The 23396-nt window shown below is 40.8% G+C and overlaps 1 protein-coding gene across 1 annotated transcript in view; it reads right to left on the reverse strand.

Moving 5' to 3' along the window:
- Positions 1-300: 300 nt before the first annotated feature.
- Positions 301-23396, reverse strand: part of LOC147465366 (uncharacterized) — a gene marked incomplete at its 5' end in the record, with an annotated part of 61239 nt that continues 38143 nt past the window's right edge. The window contains 2 exons of the mRNA XM_086488746.1: positions 301-401; positions 508-571. Coding sequence (XP_086344872.1) covers positions 301-401; positions 508-571 — 165 coding nt within the window. The remainder of the gene's footprint in view (positions 402-507; positions 572-23396) is intronic.

Consider the following 23396-nt stretch of genomic DNA (forward strand, 5'->3'; position numbering starts at 1 on the left):
ACCAAAACTATGGATGTTGTATAAATAAAATTATAAGAAATGGGAATGTAAAATTGGGAAGGGAAGATTGTATTCTTATCTAAAATAAAATTAAAAAATGTGTGTCATACTAAACTATATTTTGTCTGGGTGCTCGATATTGAAATTGAGATACAAGTCCCAACATATTGGTTGATTGTATTCTCATTGACTCTTATAACTCATAGAGGGGGGATTGACCTCAAAATAAAAACCTAAAGATGCCAAGCTACAAATAAATTCAACAACACAACACCTTTATGTTTTTTACAAATTGGTGTCTCATAGCTCACTTGCGTTAGTTGATAATCTTGCAACTCTTACAACTTCAGCACCACCAATACATATCTTCTTATTTGAGAAGCCAACACTTCTTTCAAGATCTAAAAGAAACCAATGAAACATCTCAACTGATAGGAATACCTCACTTGAAAAGGATAGAGACACTTTCTTGCAACATTCTTTAGTGCTTGAAAGAATAGATATTACCATACTCCAACTCATCCAATTCATCAAAGTTGTCAGCTTCATCACCACTGAGTTGTGAAACACTCTGCAAAAGCAATTAGAAAAAAGGCTTTATTATTAACATTAAATTGTACAACAAAAAACAATGTACGACTAGAATTAACTTGGGTAGTTTTCACAAAGTGGTAACTTGGATGAGGCCCTAATCAGGTTAGGACATTTGGTCGGCATTGAAAACAACAAAAAAAATTGATGCTAGCAATCCGCATGTCCTGCCACAATTTATGGACTGCTAGCATTGGATCTTGATTCATTTTTTTAGTGTCCCCACTAGTTGCAAAATGTCCTTACCTCTTTAGGATCTTACTGGATTGAAAGGGCAGTGGTAATGCGTGTGCTAGTCTCCACCCAACCGTGCTATCTTATAGCCTCCCCCTAGCATACACATTGTCCAACCGTGGTGGTGGCCTTGCCCGTAGGACCCATGTCCTTACATAACCCCCCCTTGGAGAATCGTTTTCGTCCTCAAAAACAACTGTAGGAAAGTGTTTCTTAAGTGCGTAGACATTCTCCCATGGAGAACCTTCTTCAGGTCTATCTAGCCATTGTACCAACACCTGTAGTCAAATGCTTTGAACTATTATAAGAAACTCCAATATAGGTAAGTAGTCTTCCCAATTGCTTTGCTTCTTGCTAACGTACGGTCGTAGCATATCCTTTAGCCCTTGATTAACTCTTTCATTTTGGCCATCTATTTCTCGATGATCAGTTGTACTAAGATTAAGTTTAGTTTCCCACTTTTGAAACACAACTCTCTAGAAGTGATTATCAAAATTCTATCTCTGTCACTAATAATACTAGCTGGAAGATCGTAGAGTCTATATATATGCTCTACAAGTAGCCATGCTAATTCCAGTGTCTTAACCATAGTCTTAGTGGGAATGAATCGGCCCATCTTTGTGAGACAGTCTTCAATTACCCATATAGCATCATGGCCACAATTTGTAGTAGGTAGTCCTACTACAAAATCCATAGAGATACTCTCCCACTTACCTTGTGGAATCCCTAAAGGATGTAAAAGGCCACCTACCTTGAGGCGCTCTGCTTTATTTACTTGGCATTGTGCTGGCAGTTTAGTACATACTCTTGAACGCCATGATGTAAGCCTAGCCAATAAAATTGCCGTCAAACTAAGGCATACATCTTACAAATACTTGGATGACCAGTACTTGGACTATTGTGACACTCTAATAATATTTAGCACCTAATGTTTGAGTCCTTTGGCACACATTATCTACCTTTGTGGAGTAAGTAGACATCATCAATGGAAAAATTCTTCAATTGCTTAAGCTCTTCTTGAGTAGGGGTAGCGCTCTATGTGTTGGAGTTTTTATCTACACGTGCAGAGACATGTTGATTTGGTTGTACAGAGACATGTGAGTGTGAGGGATCCCTTCTTAAAATTGTACTCCACACTTTAGCATATGATTGATCTTGTGCACACTTGCCACGTAATGACTCCAAATATCCACTCTTTATTTCTGCAAAAGCAAGTGAATTAATCTGAGGCATCCGACATAGTGCATCTGCTACTACATTATATCGCCCCTTGCGATATCAAATCTTACAATCATAATCTTGAAGGATTTCTACCCATCTATCTTTATGGCCCTTCAAGTCTGTTTAAGTAGTAAACCATTTGATACTCTCATGGTCAAAAACTACTTCAAACTCGACACCATATAAATAGTGTGGCATAGATCTCTCTCATAGATAGAATATCTATGCTAAGCTCTATGTAACTTTTACTTTCAAAGGCTATAGGTCTTCACTCTTGGAGAAGTACCGCACCAATTGCTTTATCACTAGGATCAGTCTCTACCACAAACGGTTTAAGTGGTTCAACGATTGCTAGGATGGGAGCAGTGGCTATAGCTACCTTGAGCTGTTCAAAACTGCGTTTTTGGGCTTTTTTCCAAGAAAAGGTCTTACCTTTTTGTTTAAGTTGATCCATCATACAAACATCAACTTTGGCATAATCATGGATATATTGTCAATAAAATCCAGCCATGCCTAAGAATATTTGAAGCTCTTCAACCGTGTTGGGATGTGGCCATCGAAGAATGGAAGCGGCCTTGTTAATGTCCATGTTGATGCCAGAATAAGAGATCACATGATCGAGGTAATGTATCTCTACTTTAAAGAAATTGCACTCCCTTTGCTTAGAATACAGAGTGTGAGCTCGTAGATGTTTGAACACTAATCGTAAGTGTTCTATGTGTTCATCTTCAATCTTACTGTAAATGAGAATGTCATCAAGGAAAAACACAACAAATTTTCCAAGTATAGCATTCGGTCCCACATAACAAAAGCATTGAGAGTGAGGTAGATATTTTAATTTCACATTATGAACATGCCACGGCACGACATCCACCCCCTCTAAACCTGCACATTCTCCAGCATGTGCTACACATATCTTTTGCAGGTTCATTCTTCATTTAAGTCAACATGCATATCAATTTTGTCATCACTTGCAACAAAATCTAACTCTCGTACTTCATCCACATCCATAACATTTTCATCAGAGCCTTCATTCTAACTTTCCTTTGAATCTAACGGATCTGTATCACCTATTTTTTTGAATAACTTCATTATTTTCCCTGCAATGGGAAACTTCATTTCTGTCCCGTCTAACTCATGCAAGGTATAAGTTGCATTCCCGTGTACATGTTGAACCACATAAGGACCAAACCATCTCTTTGAAAGCTTTCTTATTGTTGAATTTTGGTTTTCAAGGCTACTATCATACACCAACACCCAATCAACTTCCTCAATAGCTTTAGGTCTAAGCCTATGCCTCTTATCAACTCTGTCCTTATTCTTTGACCTTGCATCTTTCAATCGTGCTACTACAATCTCAATATCTTGGGGTCTTCTTTCTAACTATTGTATACGCAAAACAAGAAGGACTTCCCTACTATTCCATCTTCCCAAGGTATTACATTTCATGTGGGAAATACATCCTCAATTGGCATTATAGTTTTCTGACCATACATCAACTCAAAAGGAATATACTAAGCTATAAGTTGTACGATCAACCCATAAAGCATAAGGCATTTCTCTGTATTCTTTTGAACTCTTGATGAGTCCACCCTTCTTGCCTTGTCAAAGTGCTCAGATAATGTCCAATGAGCAACCAATCACCTTGATATAGGTCCTCTATAAATGACTCAAGCGCATTTGATAGGACAACATGATCATCCTTGGCATGAGATATACTATAGAACTGTGTGCCTACATCATCACCCTCGACAACCATGTCTTCTTCATTTTCACACCTAGCTCTTGAAAGCATATCTGCAATTGGATTATCTTTCCCTGCAATATGCTTAAATTCTAAACTCAAGGTCTTTATGTAGGCAATCCATCTCAACATAGCAATGTCAGGAGTTGAGCAACTTGTGATCATTACAAGAAGGGGTAGAAAATCAATCTCCACTATTACATTTGCTCCTATCAAATTTCAAAGTTGTGACTACTCCCCATAACTCTCTTTTTACCTATGGATAGTTGCCTTGATAAGCACTTAGGACCTTTCCTCCAAATCTCACCACATCGCTTGCTATCATCATCATCTTGTCCAATCGCCCATCCAATTCATGTGGGGCTAGTATCCACTGTCACAATTACATATCTTCCACATTCATAGTCTACTTTCCTCAAAGCTGGAGACAAAAGAAGCAGTTTCTTTAATTTTCTCATGACATGGGTATGCATTTCTTCCCATTGAAACTTTTGGTTCTTTCTCAAAAGCTGATACAAAGGTTCTATCACATGTACATTATATAAAATCCAGATAACATAGAACACACATGCACCCAAGAACCTTCAACCTTAGTTATATTAATACATGTCTCCTTCATTCTTTAAATCACATCAATCTTTGCTAGACAACCATATGGCCTACACATATGTCCCACAATAAGAACTTCGCTCACACCAAACACTGACTTTTGGCCAAACAAGGTAAGGTTCACCTCTTCCAACCTTGACAAGATATTATCACAATTATTAATATGGTTTTCCACATATCTTCGGCACCCCCTCGAGTCGAGAACCACATCTATATCACTTACATCACATCCTTTGATTGGCACATCATCAAGGAAAGGCATTGTAGTTTTTGGTATGAAGTCATGTAGGACTTTATTCATACCATTCATCATATGCGCAACTGAATTAGTTGCTCCATGAGGTAAGGTGTACATCCTTACCAAACCCAAAGGTGTCCTCATGGTAGTCAGGTCTGTGCTTTCCATTTCTAGTTAGAACTAATCATACCCTGAGTACAAATCCCCCATAGAATATATTGCCCTTTCGGTGAATGTCTTTGCAAATTCATCTATAACTGACCCTGTACCCACATTTCTAATTGAGCGTAAAGAACCATTTTTATTTGGAACTGTGAACCACCTGTTTGAATATGGAGCACAAGAAGGCTCCAAAATACCCATCTTGATCGTTTCATTAAGCAACTCAATGAGTTTTGGAAAATGAGCCTTTGGAACCGGAATAGGCCTCAAGTTCCAAGGTACATGAGGGATAGTGCAAATCACCATAGGAGAAACAATGGATGGATCAACACACCCTATCTCATGTGGCTAGAATGAAAAACCCTTCCCATGTTTGGCAAGCATTTCTTCAAAGCATACCCTTTCAACATTTGTCAAATTCTCCTTACAACCAATCTTTAAATCCTTCAAAGTATCATGTGTAAACTTTTGTCCAATCTTGCCTGGCTCATAAGGACTAGGTTGCAAAGCAGCCTGATCAATCTTATCCATACAGTCTTTTGGTGGAGTTAATGCCACTGGTTTCACTTTCTTTGCCACAGACTTGTACTTGGTCTCCACTTGTACATCAACACCTTGAGCATTTTTTAAAATCCCCAATGACTTTGTAGATTTATATTGAGCATGCTTTCATGGCCTCACTTTCCATATGCAAATTGAAATCCAATAAGACTTCAAGTCTTGCATAGTATCCCCAAACGAACACTCATCAAACACACTTGCAATGCATTCATCATCTTCTAGCAAACCATTCATCTTCAAACCTCTTTGTACACTAGTTACATGTTGTCATTCACCTCGCTTTAAGTCCTCACTCTTTGTAAAAGCAATAAATCCATAGTCTGTTAATCCTACAAAACCAGAAGAAAATGCTTCATTTGCATATACATCATGCAAGAACTTTTCTGTTCCTATACCACTGCAATCCCGCTCTACAATGGTACATGGCCAAAACCCCTGATATCTTTGTTTTCCTTAAATTCTTTGTTTGTCTTTGGCAAGGGTTGCTCTCTAAGACTTTGACGGTTCCTTTCATGGTCCACAAAAATAGTAAGGAACTGTAGTGCACTCTTCCTATCCCTTCTCCTTATCCTAGCATAAGATGACCCATCATCTATCACCTTGGTCTCCATGAGAGTAGCAGTGATGTAGGGATGCCCAAGGATAAGAGGGTATGTAAACATCTCCTACACAAAGAAATTTTGGTCATCTTTCACATCTCCTATAGTCACCTTTACATTTGGACAAGCTCCGTACAACTTCCCTAATGAATTGTTTGTTGCACGAAGCATCCATCCATGATTTATATCAATTGGCCATTTTCCTTTTTGATAAAGACTCTTTGACATGAGTTTAATTTCTGACCCATGATCTATCAATGCAATGTATGGCTCTTCTAAGTCTCCCACTTTTACCAGGGTCTCAGTAGTTGCTCTTGCCCAGTGACTCTTCAAGTCAAAACTCTTATGAGTGGTATCAACTTCATATGCATCATCCAAGAAGCGAACGTGTTTTACTCCTCCCCTAGACTTGTAGCACCCAACAATAGTTTCTTTACCTTGCTCTCCATAGAATTGTACACCTTGTCCATTTAAAATCTCTTCTTCACCTTGTACATGGATAGACTCAGTAAGCGATTTCCGCTTCCTCTTTATGATATCAATTATTTCTTCATGAAACTCCCTCTTTGCTATTCCAAGGACCTCACCAAAGGAAAATTCCACCCTACAATTTAAATTCCTCTCTTCCCAAACCTTTTTGAGATCGATTGCCGCCTCTATGTTAGATTGGAGTTTGTAGGCAGGACCCTTTGATTTGGATTTTGTTGCTTCCTTCTTCTTTTCTTTAGAGGCTTCTTGCATAGGCACTTCGGGGATAGTCATCTGTTGTGAGGGGTGATCTAGGAGGCACTATGTCATTTCTGCCTCCACCCCTCGTCGCCCATTTTGAAGGCCCTTCATCCCCATTCTCACGACTGCATTTCTCTTCGACAATGGCCTCATTGACTTGACATTTGGCAATGTATGCATGCATTGACAAAGAGTCCACAGGGTCATTCCAACCTATTTCTAGCCAAATGCAATCTCCTGCTTCATGTAAAACCTCTTTGATCATCTTACCCTTCATAGAGGATTCTATCGCCCATGGCCATAATTCTCCAATACCATTATATTCCTCTTCTCCAACCCTGATGAATCCTTTTTTCTTAATAGGATCCACCTTCAACCCATAGGCGACTGCCTCAACCATTGAGATGGAATGGCTAGTAGTCGTGTCCTCAACTAGCTTCTTCATCCCGTGTTTCCAAAGTTTGTCCCCAAGAGCTTACCTGTCTCATTTAAGTGAATCTTACCATCTTTAAAGAAAACAATGTTCTTATTTCAAATCATGTTAAAAGCTTTAACAATCTCTCCTTGCATAGTTAGTACTATCACACCATATGCATCTATTGAAAAAGCCTTCTCTATTTTCAGGTCGTTGCCCTGTAGATTCACCCGATGGTTGCCCCTTTTATTCTAGCCTTGTAAGCTTTAACTTGAGCTCTTGCATTCCCTTGACAATATCATCTATAATGGACTTGTCACTCTTGGGAACCACAATAACAAGCTTTATAGGACTCTCAGGAACACTTGGGGCTTCAGTAGGGTGGACTATCATCTTGTCTTTTTGTCGTTCTTGCTTAGCTAGCAATGAAATGGCGTCTTCAACTTCATTCCAATTAGTCTTTAAGACTTGTTCTGCATCCTTATTCCCATGTAGTAACTCTAGCTTCTCTTGAATCTCTTTACCTGTAGCCTGCAAAAAGAGATCTATCTTCTTTGAGTTTAACGTAGCCTTTTCAATCCTTAACAATCGATCATATCGATGTTCAAATTCCCTTAGCAATTCGGTAGGCAAAAGCCCCTCTTTTGGTTGAGCTACCCACTCTTAAAAAGTCCATTTGTTATCCTTTCGGAGTCCTCCATGAAATACTCTTCCTTCAAGGCTAATTTGAATGCTCCCAAGTTTCCCCATGCTCATTTATAATTCCCCTTAAATGCGCTCTAATCTCGGGGACCATAGCTAGTTCAAAACTTTGCACCATCTCTGTTTCGGGCACTCGATGTAGCTCCATCTCCTTTACATACCCACAAAGATACTTTGTTACATCTTTACCTTTAAATTGGTCCATTTTCTTCACCACAGATTGAAACGCTTTGGTTGATGAAATCTCCCTCCTTTCTGCAACTTGCTGCTCCTTCATAAACACTGCAAAAGCTTGAAACATCTGCATTGTGACTAGATCAAACCAAACCCCTGTTGCTCTTGTTGGTCCATAGATTTAAACTTTTGAACTGAGACTCTCGATAAAGATTTTGAACCCTCACCCTAGCCTACTTCATGTGAGGTTCACCAAAAATGTGTAGTACGACTAGGATAGCACCGGGCCTCTAAATGTGAGGATTCATAGCAAAATCAAGCAAGGCATAGATGATTTGAAGCTCATTTGACTTGTTAAAAACCCTAAATTTACGCTTCAATTCTTCGTTGTGACCATTTCATGGAAGCTTCATTGGAGAAACCCAAGTCGTTATTTGAGGAGGGGAAACCCTAATTGGAGGCCTCACAGCCTCAACCAAGTAGTGGAAGCAGCACGGGACTACACTAGCACCCTGTAAATGAATGGTTGTATCTCCTTTCTCATATACCCAAATGAGCTCATTCATGGATCTAAAACTTCCCTCTCTACTTACGCAATGACAAAACTATCGATGATGTGGAATTTTGAGCTATTTTTTACCATTTTTAGCCCAAAAATGCCCTTTTTGTTTGTAAAAATCCCAAACAAGCTGGGAAAATCCCATTGGACTCAAATTTCATGTTGAACCTCATTTTTTCACTTGGTGATCACTTTGGACGTGTCTTTTATGCCTACGTACGAAACCTGCTATTTTTGGCCGAGATTGCCCACATTGAATTTTGCTAGGCAAAATCAATGTGCCACTTCGATACACTTGACATTTGTACATTTATAAGCCGCAAATAGGCATATATTTATCTAAAAAAGCATGCCATAGTGCACGTCTAGGGCCTCGCCCACCCAGCAATGTACACGCCTGCAACCATGGCATCTATTTTCGCATATATCACACTATGTACATTATAGCATTCGGTCCCACATAACAAAAGAATTGAGAGTGAGTTAGATATTTTAATTTCACATTAGGAACGTGCCACGGCACGACAATGGTTTATCAAATTTCACCACATTCGAGTTGCGTCCAAGTACAGGACAGGGTCCCAGTATGGTGGCTGACGAATGATGACAAAGCGTAAATCTAGTTGTAAAGGACTTAACCACTACGGATCTCAAGTCTTTTGGGATACACATAGAGCTATTCTTGGACACCAAATTGACCTATGAGTATAGGAAAAGTACTCGTCTGCAGATTGAAGAAATGTTGATACAAATACAAAGTGTCAAGGGAGTCATGGATCTAAGGTCAAGAGTTTACTGCAGAACAATGCAACTAGTAGTCAAGGGCCCAAGACCAGAATAACTCTTGAAGAGCAGGAGAAGCACTTAAAAATTTTATTTCATCTGGTTTGAATCACCAGAAAGATGATGCAGTAGGAGAATCAACTGATCATGAATTTTTTTATAGTTTGTATTTGATTCCTCAACATTGCTCTATTCCATTCCACCTAAAGAAGCAGAGTTACGTCCTCATTTTTTTCTAGCACTATATCCACCTCACGCTGAGCCACTAGGTCAGCAATGATATATTCAGATAGCAGATGGGCTTAGGATCTGGTATGAGGAAGCTTCTAGGGAGTGGCTGGCATGGAATCAATTGTTGCAGGAGGCACTGAAAAAGACCGTCGCTATTGAGCTTATTGCCAATTTATAAAAGTTTCAACTCTTAATGGGGCAATGGAAATTTTAAATCACAAGGCTCATTCAAATCACGAACTAGCTTCTTCTGTTAAGTATGGAGCCTGATTTACCCTTGTAATTTTCTGTGGTAAAAGTGCACATTTGTAAGGCCCCCATTATGAGGAGAAGCCATCGTGCGTGAAGGAAAATCACTCATTGGAAACCAAAATTTACACGGACAAGAATCAGGGGCAACTTTAGAGGCCTCGGGGGCGGAGGCCCCCGAGACTTTTTTTTTCGCCAGAATATTATGGCGGGACGGCGGCCGAAAAGTGGTCGGAAATCAACCGATCGGTTGGCCGGTGGCCGGTAGTCAATGGCCGGTGGTCGGAAGTCAATGGCCGGTGGCCGGTGGCCGAATTCAAAAGCGGACTTGTCTTCTGAAGGGCGGCCACACATGGGCGGATTGGAGGGTCCGATTTGGACTTATTCGCACAAGGGCGGCTACACATGGCTGTCTCTCATAAGAGAGGGCAGCCCTTTTGGCCTATAAAAGGAGGCCATTTCTACACACATTTGATAGTGTGAAGTTGATGCAACAAGGTGAGTGTGAGCTGGTGAGAGTGAAGCAAGGCGGGAGCTCTATCAAGGGTTTAATCCCTTTGTAAACTACTTCTTCTTTTGCAGTGCTAAAGCCATTGAGTGGCTGCTTTCCCGTGGACGTAGCCCACATTGGGTGAACCACGTATATCGTGTGTACTCTCTCTCTCTCTCTCTCTACTCTATAATCTCTTGTGTGTGAACTCTATCTCTCTCCATTAAGTAATCTACTAAAAAATCTATTTGGCTACGTCTTTTTTCCTAACAACTGGTATCAGAGCAAGGTTTGCTCGTAGCTAAATTATCTCAAGGAAAGGATTCCTTGAATTGAGTGGGAGTTATGGCAGAGGAAGGGAAGCTCAAGATTGAGAAGTTCAATGGAAAAAACTACCAACATTGGAAGATGCAGATTGAAGACTATCTCTACCAGAAGGACCTCTATTTGCCACTAGGCGGTCTTGCGAAGAAGCCCGCAACAATGGCAGATGAAGCATGGATTGTCCTTGATCGAAAGGCACTGGGAACAAGCCGGTTAAGCTTGGCGTCAACGGTGGCCTTCAATGTTTCGGAGATGAAGACCACAGAGGACTTGATGAAGTCACTTGACGACTTCTACGAGAAACCATCGGCATCCAATAAGGTATTTCTTATGAAGCGCTTGTTCAATCTAAAGATGGCAGAGAATGGTTCAGTTGCAGAACACCTAAATGACTTTAACACAAAAATAAGTCAATTTCGATCGGTGAAAATCAATTTCGATGACGAAGTGCGAGCTCTCCTTATACTATCATCTCTACCGGATAGTTGGGACAGCCTTGTGATGGCTGTAAGTAGTTCTATCTCTGGCACAAATACTCTTAAGTTTGATGATGTTGTGGGTGTTCTCCTAAGCGAGGAAATGCAATGGAGAAGCAGAGGAGAATCATCAAGTGCTGCACTATCAGTGGAAACAAGAGGAAGGCCTAAGGAGAGGTTCAAAAACCAAAAGGGTCATGATCGCTCAAGGCGGAGCAAGTCACGCACAAAGTCAGTTCTTGAATGTTGGAACTGCGGCAAGAAGGGCCACGTCAAGAAGGATTGCTGGTCCAAGAAGAAGAAGGAGACAGAGTCTCAAGACAACAAGCCAACATCGGAGGCCAATGTGGCAGGTAAAGTAGAGCAAGATGCTCTAATTCTCTCATTAGACAATGTGTCTAATTCCTGGATAGTAGATTCCGGGGCTTCATTCCATGCGACACCACACAAGCAACATTTCCAAGACTACACCAAAGGTAATTTTGGGTATGTATACTTGGGAGATGATGAATCTTGTGAGATTGTTGGCAAAGGTACAGTTTCTGTCAAAACTACTAACGGAAATGAATGGAAGCTTAAAGATGTTAGGCATGTTCCTTCTCTTCACAAAAATTTGATCTCTACAGGACAATTGAACGATGAAGGTCACAACATTGCATTCGGAAACAAACGACGGAAGATCTCAAAGGGATCTTTGGTGGTTACAAAGGGAGAAAAAGTCGGTACACTTTACTTGTGTACTGTTAGCACGCAACCTTCAGCTTGTGCAGCAACTACAGAAGTTGACAGTGCGGTGTGGCACTACTGACTTGGGTATATGAGTGCCAAAGGAATGCAAATCCTTCAAACAAAGAAGCTTCTACCAGGTTTGAAAGAAGTGGACTTAGAGTTCTGTGAAGATTGTGTTTATGGTAAACAAAAGAGGGTAAAATTTCAAAAATCAGGAAATGAAAGAAAAAATAAAAAACTTGAGTTGGTTCATTCTGATGTTTGGGGTCCTGCAAGTACACCATCACTTGGTGGCTCATTGTACTATGTAACATTCATAGACGATGCGACTAGGAAAACATGGATTTATGTCATGAAGAATAAATCCGATGTATTTTCCATATTTCAAAGGTGGAAAGCCTTTGTGGAGAATGAAACAGGTACCAAGGTTAAATGCCTCAGATCCGACAATGGAGGCGAATATTGCAGCCAAGCTTTTGAAAGATTTTGTGCTAGCAATGGCATTCGGAGGCAAAGGACAACCCCAAGGACACCTCAACAAAATGGGATTTCGGAAAGGATAAACAGGACAATCATGGAACGAGCACGAAGCATGCGGCTACATGCAGGCCTACCGCTTGAGCTTTGGGCGGAAGCTGTAAGTACCTCTGTGTACTTAATCAATTGGTCACCCTCAACGGCATTGGATGGGGGAGTTCCAGAAGAGGCATGGACAAGTAAACCGGTGAATTATGCATTTCTCAAAGTTTTTGGGTGTGAGGCTTTCATGCACATAGATAGAAGCCTAAGATCAAAGCTAGATGCAAAGTCCAAAAAGTGTTTCTTCATTGGCTATGGAGAAGGAGACTTTGGGTATCGCCTATGGAATTCTGAAGATGGTAAAATCTTAAGGGGTAGGGATGTAATTTTTAACGAACAAAATACGTACAAAGATTACTTGGAAAGAAAAAAAACAAAAGAAACAAGTGATGAGTACATGGAGCTTGAGGACGGTGAAGACTCAAGGACTGCAAATGGTGACAATGTGCAACAACGTCAACCAAATGAGGAGCCTCAACCTATTCCCCAAAGATCTACAAGAGCAAGTAGACCTCCAGAAAGGTTTGTTCCTTCCTTCAACCATCTCTTGATCTCAGATTCTGGAGAGTCGGAATCATACGAAGGAGCTATGCAACATGAATCCAAAGAACAATGGACTAAGAGCATGCAAGTGGAGATGGACTCACTACATCGCAACCAAACATGGGAGTTGGTTGAGTTGCCTAAAGGTAAGCGGGCACTTCAAAACAAATGGGTGTACAAGCTGAAGGAAGAAGAAGGTGGGAAGAACAGGTACAAGTCTAGGCTTGTGGTAAAAGGTTTTTCTCAAAAGAAAGGTATTGACTTCAATGAAATATTTTCTTCTGTTATAAAAATGAACTCAATTAGGCTTCTCTTAATCCTTGTGGCTGCTCATGATCTAAATCTCGAGCAAATGGATGTAAATAAGGCATTCCCTCACGGTGACTTAGAGGAGGAGATGGGAAATTCATCATCCTAATGTTGTATGTTGATGACATATTGATTGCAAGTGCTAACATGCAGGACATCAAAGACCTAAAAGAGAAGCTGTCCAAATCTTTTTCAATGAAAGATTTAGGTGTTGCAAAGATGATACTTGGTATGAAAATATCAAGGGACAGGACGAAGAAGACGATAAAGCTATCTCAAGAAGATTACATCAAGAAGGTACCAAAAAGGTTTGCAATGCAAAATGCAAAACCAGTTTCTACACCTTTGGCTGGTCATTTTAAACTAACGAAGGATATGTATCCAAAGACACAAGAGGAGATAGCCTATATGTCTAAAGTTCCATATGCTGCAGCGGTAGGTTCTCTAATGTATGCTATGGTCTGGACAAGGCCATACATTGCACATGCAGTGGGAGTTATCAGTAGGCTCATGGACAACCCAGGTAAAGAGCATTGGCAAGCTGTGAAGTGGATACTTAGGTATCTAAAAGGGACAACAATAAATGCTTTGTATTTTGGAGGAACTGATATTTTTCTAGAAGGGTATGCTGATGCAGATATGGCACGTGACAAAGATAGTTGAAGGAGCACTACTGGCTATGTGTTCACGATTGGAGGCACAGCAGTAAGCTGGGCTTCAAAGCTGCAGAAAGTGGTTTCACTTTCTACCACAGAAGCAAAGTATGTAGCAATGACGGAGGCAAGCAAAGAAATTCTGTGGCTTCACAGATTCTTAGAAGAGCTTGGATTCAAACAAGACAATTGTGTCTTGTATAGTGATAGCCAAAGCGCTATTCATCTTGCGAAGAACTCAGCCTTTCATTCAAGGACAAAGCACATTGAGGTGAGATATCACTTCATACACACTCTTTTGGAAGAGGGACAGCTAAAGCTAGGAAAGGTGCATACAAGTGAAAATCCTGCAAACATGTTTACAAAGGTGGTCAACAAGGAGAAGTTGATCTTTTGCTCATCTTCAAACGGCATTCAAGGATAAGAAGCCAGAATGGAAAGCAGTCACAGGTTTGGTTTGGAGACCAGTCCCCAAGTGGGAGATTGTTAAGTATGGAGCCTGATTTACCCTTGTAATTTTCTGTGGTAAAAGCGCACATTTGTAAGGCCCCCATTATGAGGAGAAGCCATCGTGCCTGAAGGAAAATCACTCACCGGAAACCAAAATTTTCACGGACAAGAATCAGGGGCAACTTTAGAGGCCTCGGGGGCGGAGGCCCCCGAGACTTTTTTTTTCGCCGGAATATTATGGCCGGACGGCGGCCGAAAAGTGGTCCGAAAACAACCGGTCGGTTGGCCGGTGGCCGGTAGTCAATGGCCGATGGCCGGAAGTCAATGGCCGGTGGCCGGTGGCGGAATTCAATGGCCGGTGGCCGAATTAGAAAGCGGACTTGTCTTCTCAAGGGCGGCCACACATGGGCAGATTGGAGGGTCCGATTTGAACTTATTCGCACAAGGGTGGCTACACATGGCTGTCTCTCATAAGAGAGGGCAGCCCTTTTGGCCTATAAAAGGAGGCCATTTCTACACACATTTGATAGTGTGAAGTTGATGCAACAAGGTGAGTGTGAGGTGGTGACAGTGAAGCAAGGCGGGAGCTCTATCAAGGGTTTAATCCCTTTGTAAACTACTTCTTCTTTTAAAGTGCTAAAGCCATTGAGTGGCTGCTTTCCCGTGGACGTAGCCCACATTGGGTGAACCACGTATATCATGTGTACTCTCTCTCTCTCTCTCTCTCTCTCTCTCTCTCTCTCTCTCTCTCTCTCTCTCTCTACTCTATAATCTCTTGTGTGTGAAATCTATCTCTCTCCATTAAGTAATCTACTAAAAAATCTATTTATCTACGTCTTATTTCCTAACATCTTCAGCTAGTGGTCGAAGCCTCAAAAGTCCCAGAAAAAGAATAAGCTAATAAGGAAAACTTTGAATCCAAGTTCAAAGAAATGGTTAAGACTTTATTTGAGGCTCGTATCAAATGCAACCACCCATTGCCTTAAGGGTGGATGTACATTGCATCATACTACCATAAGCTAGCGAGCTAGCCTCACAAGAGGCAAATGCACCTTGTACGACCCCGATACCAATACACGAAATCCACTAACGCCCTATGAAGTGTAAACAAAGACAGGACGGAAAGAGCATCTTGAGCAAGAGTCCCTATTCAGAGTCATTCAAAAGGACAATGCGGCTCTAAGTGCTCTTGAATCCTTCAAAGAAATTCACAAATATCCCAAGAAGAAGGCACCTGACAAGAACAAAGTAAGATGGATAGATACTGGGTAAAACTAGAGCACTACTTAAAATTTTGGTATTTATACCAAAATTCGAGAAAGGGGAGGAGAAATATAAAAGGTGGGAACAGCCCCTAGCAGGTGGCTAGCGGTGACTGAACTAGAGGCTTCTAGAAGCAATAATTCAAAGACACTTACCATGGTAACTGATAGTACACAGTCATTCAGATACCAATCGGAGACTATAAATAGGACCCACTATCTCATTTTGAGACTTTGAATCTTTCTTCCAACTTTCTCTAAGTTGTAATCCAAAGCCCAATACTTGTATCTTGAGCCATTTTCTAATGTGTTGTGTATTCTCATTTAGTACTTTTCCCAGTTGTAATCTTGTATCATCTAAATAATACAACTCTAGTTCCAGTTTCATTTCAAGTGTCTTTATAATTCCAGTTTCAGTCATCTTTTCCAATATTTTGTCAATCCAGTTGCAGTTTTGTCTTCCATTGCACTGAAGTTTGGTCTGAATTATGAGTATGAAATAAACTAACTCTAACTACCAACCTGGAATAGCTATCTAAACACATTCAGGTCATTCAACCATCTATAGGAACCCCTGATTATGCATGTCCAAATCTTGGCTTAAGATTGGTGTCCCCATCTAGTCCTATCATTGCACTGACATCGCCTCCCAAGTCACATCATTCAGAGTTTTCCAACTAAGCATATTTATGATGAGTATCTCCAAAGTATTTGAAGAAAGGTCTCATTTTCTATTTTATCCAAATAAATATCGTTTCATATCGACATGGAAGAAAGGATTGTGGCTCTTGCTAGCTTATATATGACTTTGATACCCTCAACACATTGTTAGCTCTAGCCTACTTCTTTTGATATGTGATCTTGATGCTTTGCACATGTGTTGCACTATCAATAAAAGATATGTCTTATAAAACAATCAATATCTCTTGTTGGGCCAAGGTTTGTTCACTCACCAATTACCATGACATATGATGCTTGAGGCACTCCCTTATATAGAGCTATCTCCCATTCAATAACATGAAGAAAAGTAAAGGTCTTTGGCCCCCATGTGGTTAGAGCACTTTCGCACATAAAGGGGTGCCAAGCTATTATGTGCTCAACAAATTTGTGCTTTTTTTAATGCAACATTTGCAAGGGAATTAAGTGCTTCATTCTTTCTTTTCAAACACTACCGATGAGAGCCAACTCTGTCGTTTTTGGCAGAGTTAGCACTAGGGATGTTGAGTTCTCACAAGATGACAAGGCAACTTGATGTAAGAAAAACTTTGTCTGCAGCTATGTGCAAACTCGGGTGTGCAAAACCTACCATAGCCAGCATAGATTGATAGATAGTGGTATGTTTTACTTTCCAGATGTAGGCACACGCTTGATCTGATCTACATGTGTTTGGGAAAACCATACTTTAAAAAAAAATTAAAGGTCAAGGAGCTTACTGACAAGCTTATAATCAGAGAAATGATGTGTTCTAGTCTTCTACATAAAACCTTCATGCTATAAAGTGTTCTTGGCTTGGCCCACTCTATTGTAACAAGAGAGCTCTGGCTTTTATGTGTTTTAGGTTGTACCTCCAAAATGTACTTAGGTTTTGTCAGATATGTACATCGTACATGCTCAAAAAGAGCATGTGTGCACCCCTGCAGTGTCACACACAAGTGGACATTTAAATAGATATTAAATTCTCACTTGAGGAACTATCAATTAGGTGTAGCCTACTGGAAAAGCTTCAATGTTGAGACAAGGGAGTGCACACATCAACTCCTTACATTGCTTCTTGTGCACAATTTTTTGCGCATGTTTCCTATTACTCAGGCGATGGGTGAGGGGGCCGATGCGGATGCCTTTGCACTCTAATAGATACAATAACCCGCTGTCAAGAAGTGCGCAGTGCGACTAGGAAAGAGTCGGGTCTCTGACTGTGAGGATTGGTAGAAAAATCAAGCAAGGCGTAGATAATTTGAAGCTAAAAATACACTAAAAAGGAACAAAACTCCATCCATGAAACCTTCACTTTGAAAAGGAACCTAGATTAACTCAAAAATCTTGTGTGTGTGAAGATTAGGTGTAGCCTCACTCCTAATTGCATAGATGCAGTGCTTATTCGACTTGTTAAAAACCCTAAATTTACGATTCGATTCTTCATTGCGACCATTTCATGTAAGCTTTATTACTTCATTGGAGAATCCCAAGTAGTTATTTGAGCAGGGGAAACCCTAATTGGAGGCCTCACAGCCTCAACCATGTAGTGGAAGTAGCACGGGACTACACTAGCATCCTGTAAAGGAATGGTTGTATCTCCTTTCTCATATACCCAAATGAGCTCATTCTTGGCTCTAAAATTTCAGTCTCTACATAGGCAACGACAGAACCATTGTTGATGTGGCATTTTGAGCTACTTTTGACCATTTTTAGTCTTTTTAAGCCCAAAAATACCCTTTTTGTTCGTAAAAAGCCCAAACAAACTGGAAAGAATCCTAAATTTGTGGAAAAATCCATTGGGCTTAAATTTCATGTTGAACCTCATTTTTTCACTTGGTAAGCACTTTGGACACGTCTTTTACGCCCACGCATGAAACCTGCTACTTTTGGCGAACATCATTTGCATTGAATTTTCTTGGCAAAACAAGCATGCCACTTAGAAACAATTGACATTTGTACATTCATAAAGCAAATTAGGCATATATTTATGTGAAAAAACATGCCATAGTGCCACGTCTAGGGCCTCACCTGCCAATCAAGGTATGTACACGACTGCAACCGTGGCATTTATTCTCGTATATATCACACTATGTACATTATAGCATTCGTTCCCACATTACAAAAGCATTGAGAGTGAGGTAGATATTTTTAAACTCACATCATGAATGTACCACGGCAAGAAATCCACCCCCTCTAAACCGGCACATCCTCTCGCATGTGCCACAGATCTCTTTTGTAGGTTCAGTCTTCATTTTAGTCCACATACATGTAAATTTGATCATTGCTTTCAATGAAATCTAACGCATAATACTCTTGTTCTTCATCCACATCCATACCATTTCATCAGAGCCTTCAATCTAACTTTCCTATGAATCAAAGGGATCTATATCACCTCTTCTTTTGAATAACTTGATTCTTTTCCCTGTGATGGGAATCTTCATTTTGTCCCATCCAATTCATGCAAGGTACAAGTTGCATTCCCATGTACATGTTCAACCACATTAGGACCAAACCATCTCTTTGAAAGCTTTCTTATTGTTGAATGCTAGTTGTCAAGACTGCTGTTGTACACCAACACCCATTCACCTTCCTCAATAGCTTTAGGTCTAAGCGTGTGCCTCTTATCAAATCTGTCCTTATTCTTTAACCTTGCATCTTTCAATCATGCTACTGCATTCTCAATATCTTGAGGCCTTCTTTCTAATTGTTGTATGCACAAAGCAAGAAGGTCTTACCTACTCATTCCATCTTCAAAAGGTAATACATTCCATGTGGGAATTACATCCTCAATTGGCATTATAGGTTTTTGACCATACATCAACTCAAAAGGCATATAACCAGTAACTGAGCTTTGAGTTGTACGATCATCCCATAAAGCATAACGCAATAACCTAGGCCACTCTCCCATTTTACCTTTGGAGGCCTTAGCCAAAGCTTTAATGAAAGGAGGACACCCACGCTCCAATTTAACATTTCCCTCAGGACTATATGCAGTAGTGAGAGCAAGTTTAATGCCCAACCTAGAGAAAAATCCCTTGCTTTGTCAGAATCCAACTCACCCCTGTCCGATGTACATCATCCAAAAGGAACTTACATATCCCTTCTACGCTTTTCGTTCTTAGAGCATGACCTTCAACTTGGTTGGTTAAGTCTTCTCGTGCAAGCACTATGTATCTCATTTTCCATAAGCCCAATGGCATTGTAACAGGATCTACTACCCACTTATAGCGCATGGACAATGGGTAAGTAGGGTGCAGCCCATCACAATGACGTACATTTAATTACATTTGACAGGTTTCACAAGACTCCACAAAGTGAGATACATTATCTTTATACATACCTTTCCACCAATACGTCTCTTTCATTTTAGTAAGGGTGGCCCATACACCTCTATGTCCAGCATAAAGACTCTCATGAAACTTTTTCATAAGCTCATTTTATGCGTCCTTATCATTCACGACTCTCAACGGCATTCCATTTCTTTGTCTTGGACGCTTCCATAAGTACCCATCTTTCAAAAAGTATCCATAGGCCTTTCTCCATATTCTTTTGAACTCTTGGTCAGTCCACCCTTCTTACCTTATCAAAGTGCTCAGATAGCGTCCAATGAGCAACCAGTCACCTTGATATAGGTCCTATGAAAATGACTCAAGTGCATTTGATAGGCAAACATGATCACCCTTGGCATGAGAGATACTATAGAATTGTGTGCCTACATCATTGCCCTCGACAACCATGTATTCTTCGTTTTCATACCTTACTCTTGAAAGCATATCTGCAACCAGATTATCTTTCCCTACAATATGCTTAAATTTTGGATTTAAGGACTTTATGTAGGCAATCCATCTCAACATAGCAATGTCGAGAGTTGAGCAACTTGTGATCATTCCAAGAACGGGTAGAAAATTTGTCTCCACTATTACATTTGCTCCTATCAAATACTCTTTGTCAAATTTCAAAGTTGTGACTACTCCCCATAACTCTCTTTTTACCTGTGCATAGTTGCGTTGACGAGCACTTAGGACTTTTGCTCCAAGTCTCACCACATATCGCTTGCAATCATCATCATCTTTCCCAATCGCCCATCCAATTTTTGTGGGGCTAGTATCCACTGTCACAATTACATATCTTTCGCATTCTTAGTTTGCTTTCCTCGAAGTTGGAGACATAAGAAGCAACTTCTTTAGTTTGATCATGGCATGGGTATGCATTTATTCCCATTAAAACTTTTGGTTCTTTCTCAAAAGTTGATACAAAGGTTCTGTCACTTGAGCATAATGTGGAATCCAGATAACATAAAACACACATACATCCAAGAACCTTCAAACCTCAGTTACATTAACACATGTCTCTTTCATTCTTTGAATTACATCAATCTTTGCAGGACACGGCCTTCTACCATATGGCCCGCACATATGCCCCACAATAAGAACTTCGCTCACACCAAACACTGACTTTTACCCAGAACAAGATAAGGTTCACTTCTTCCAATCTCATCACAATCATTGATATGGTTTGCCACATACTTGCGGCACCCCCTGGAGTCCAAAGACACATCTATATCACTTCCATCACATCCTTTGATTGGCACGTCATCAAGGAAAGTCATCGTAGTTTGTGGTATGAAGTCACGTAGGACTTTGTTCATACCATTCATCATATGTGTAACTGAATTAGATGCTCCCTGAGGTAAGGTGCACATCCTTACTAGACCCAAAGGTGTCCTCATGGTAGTCAGGTCCGTGCTTTCCATTGCTAGTTAGAACTAATCATACCCTAAGTACAAATCCCCCATAGAATATATTGCCCTTCCTGTGAATGCCTCTGCAAATTCATCTACAACTGGCCCTGTACCCAAATTTCTAGTTCTAACCTTGTTGACAGGTTGCATATCCTAGAAAAAGTGTAAGGAACCTTTTTTCTTTGGAACTGTGAATCACCTGTTTGAATATGGAGCACAAGAAGGCTCCAAAATACGGATCTTGATCTTTTCATTAAGCAACTCAATGAGTTTTGGCAAATGGGCCTTTAGAACCAGAATAGGCCTTAAGTTCCAAGGTACATGAGGGATACTGAAGGTCACCGTAGGAGAAACAATGGATGGATCAAAACACCCTATCTCATGCGGCTCGAATATAAAAGCCTTTCCATGTTTGCCAAGCATTTCTTCAAAGCATGCTCTTTCAACATATGTCAAATTGTCCTTGCAACCAATCTTTAATCTTTCAAAGTATCATATGTAAACATATGTCCAATGTTAAGGCGGTTACGCCGCTAGCGGAAGCTAAATAGCGAGAACTCAACCAACAACAGAATTTGTCAGACGAGGACGAAGCTTGACCCGCAGGCGCATGGAAACAACTAGGTGGGTGTCAAATCACCTACTCGACCTTCTAATGACAATCACTACCAAGGAAATCAAATCTAAGTTCTAAAATACGCAAGTGACTGAAATCCGTACTACGAACGAATGCTATACGAAACAGGATCTAGAATCATCGAATCGATCTCAAACTCAAGGGGAAGTCTATACACTAGGTAAGAACAACACCCTAAAGACTTGAACTGCAAAATCAACCTATAACCACTCCGTGCGGTAAACGCGTATGAAGACAGGCCGAAAATTACAGGTGACCGAAACTTGACCCCGATGGTACGAATGTGTAGCTCTACTCGTTGTGGTTCTATAGATATGCTGCACGCTCTATTCCGACACACGAGTTGGAAGAAAACTCACACCGAAGCTCGTAGGAACTTACCACACATAGAAGCCGATAGCGCGCACTCTTGGTATCTGTGCGTAGCTCTCGCCGTTGCTAACACAATGGCGGTGTCGCTTCTCCAATGGCGGCTCCGTAGCTCGCGTAGCAAGGAGATAAGACTCTCTCTCTCTCTCTCTCTCTCTCAGACACAGTCACAGCGCTCAAAACTCACCTTGATTAATAATTGAATCTCTCTTTAGGTTACAAAACTTTGGCTTATATACCTCAGCCTTGGAGGTGAGAACATCTCTAATTATTTACATAAGCAGGTGAAATTACGTCGGGATTACAAGCTGGAAACTCAATTGAGTCCCGTTACTTAATGAATGGCTCAAATCAAAATTAATGTCGGAAAGACATTTATTACAATCAATGGTTACAAAATGATGGGCGTGAGCAAAAATGCGGGTGTGATCCTCTGCTGGCTCAACACTCCCCCCCTCCGCGTTCATGTCGTCCCTGACATGACTTTTGGCTTGGTCAATAGAGTCCTGTCGTCTTGAGCATCTGCAAATGTGATTCGTAGCGTAGGTTGCCGATGGTCAAGGTTGGGCCGAATATTTTGCTTTCGTGAGTGAAAAAGCCGGTGTAGAAAGCTTCTTCGAATGTTTGCATGTGGAAGCTAGGCAAAAACATAATTCTTTGGTATAAGAGATGTAACACCTTTGGTGAGGGCTGCAATGAAAGATCATACATCATATCCGTCACTGTGTCGGCCGTCGATAGTAGACTTGAGGTCGTAGCTTTATCTGGCGCGAACACTTCAATGCATGCTAAGAGAGTCTTGCAGATTTTCTTTAGCATCTGACACGAAAGGTCAGGAGAGCCAGTAAAGAGTTTGATGGTGCCCGTTAGGGTTTTCACCATGTAGGATTTACCTATTCTCTCTCCTTCCTTTGGTCCTGGCATCCTTGGGTAATTAAGCCAATTTGGCTTCTTTTCTGCAATCCTGCCATGCTCTTTCCAGCTTCTGACTCTTGGCACCGGGCAGAAGGTTGCATCCTCCCGAATCTCCTTTGGAGCCTCTACCAAGTAGATGAGGTAGGCTTGGTATTTGTTCAGCCAACCTTTCCTCCATCTAGGTTGAGAATCTACAATCTTCTTTGATTGTTCATCCTTTGTGATGTCGCCTTCGTAAAGAGCGACATACTGCTCCTCCTCTATTCTCTTTTTCGTCTTTATCACTTCAAATTTCATCAGAGGGAAAGGCAGGCTTGGTTGCATCCACTCTTCATGGAGCACTTTTGTGTCTAAACCTTGAAGTCTAATGGAGATGAGGAGTCTCCTTTCCCATTCCATTTCCGCCTTGGCACTTTCCTCTG

This window comes from Adiantum capillus-veneris, chromosome 1 (assembly GCF_014529385.1).
Source record: "Adiantum capillus-veneris isolate H3 chromosome 1, ASM1452938v2, whole genome shotgun sequence".
NCBI lineage: Eukaryota > Viridiplantae > Streptophyta > Polypodiopsida > Polypodiales > Pteridaceae > Adiantum > Adiantum capillus-veneris.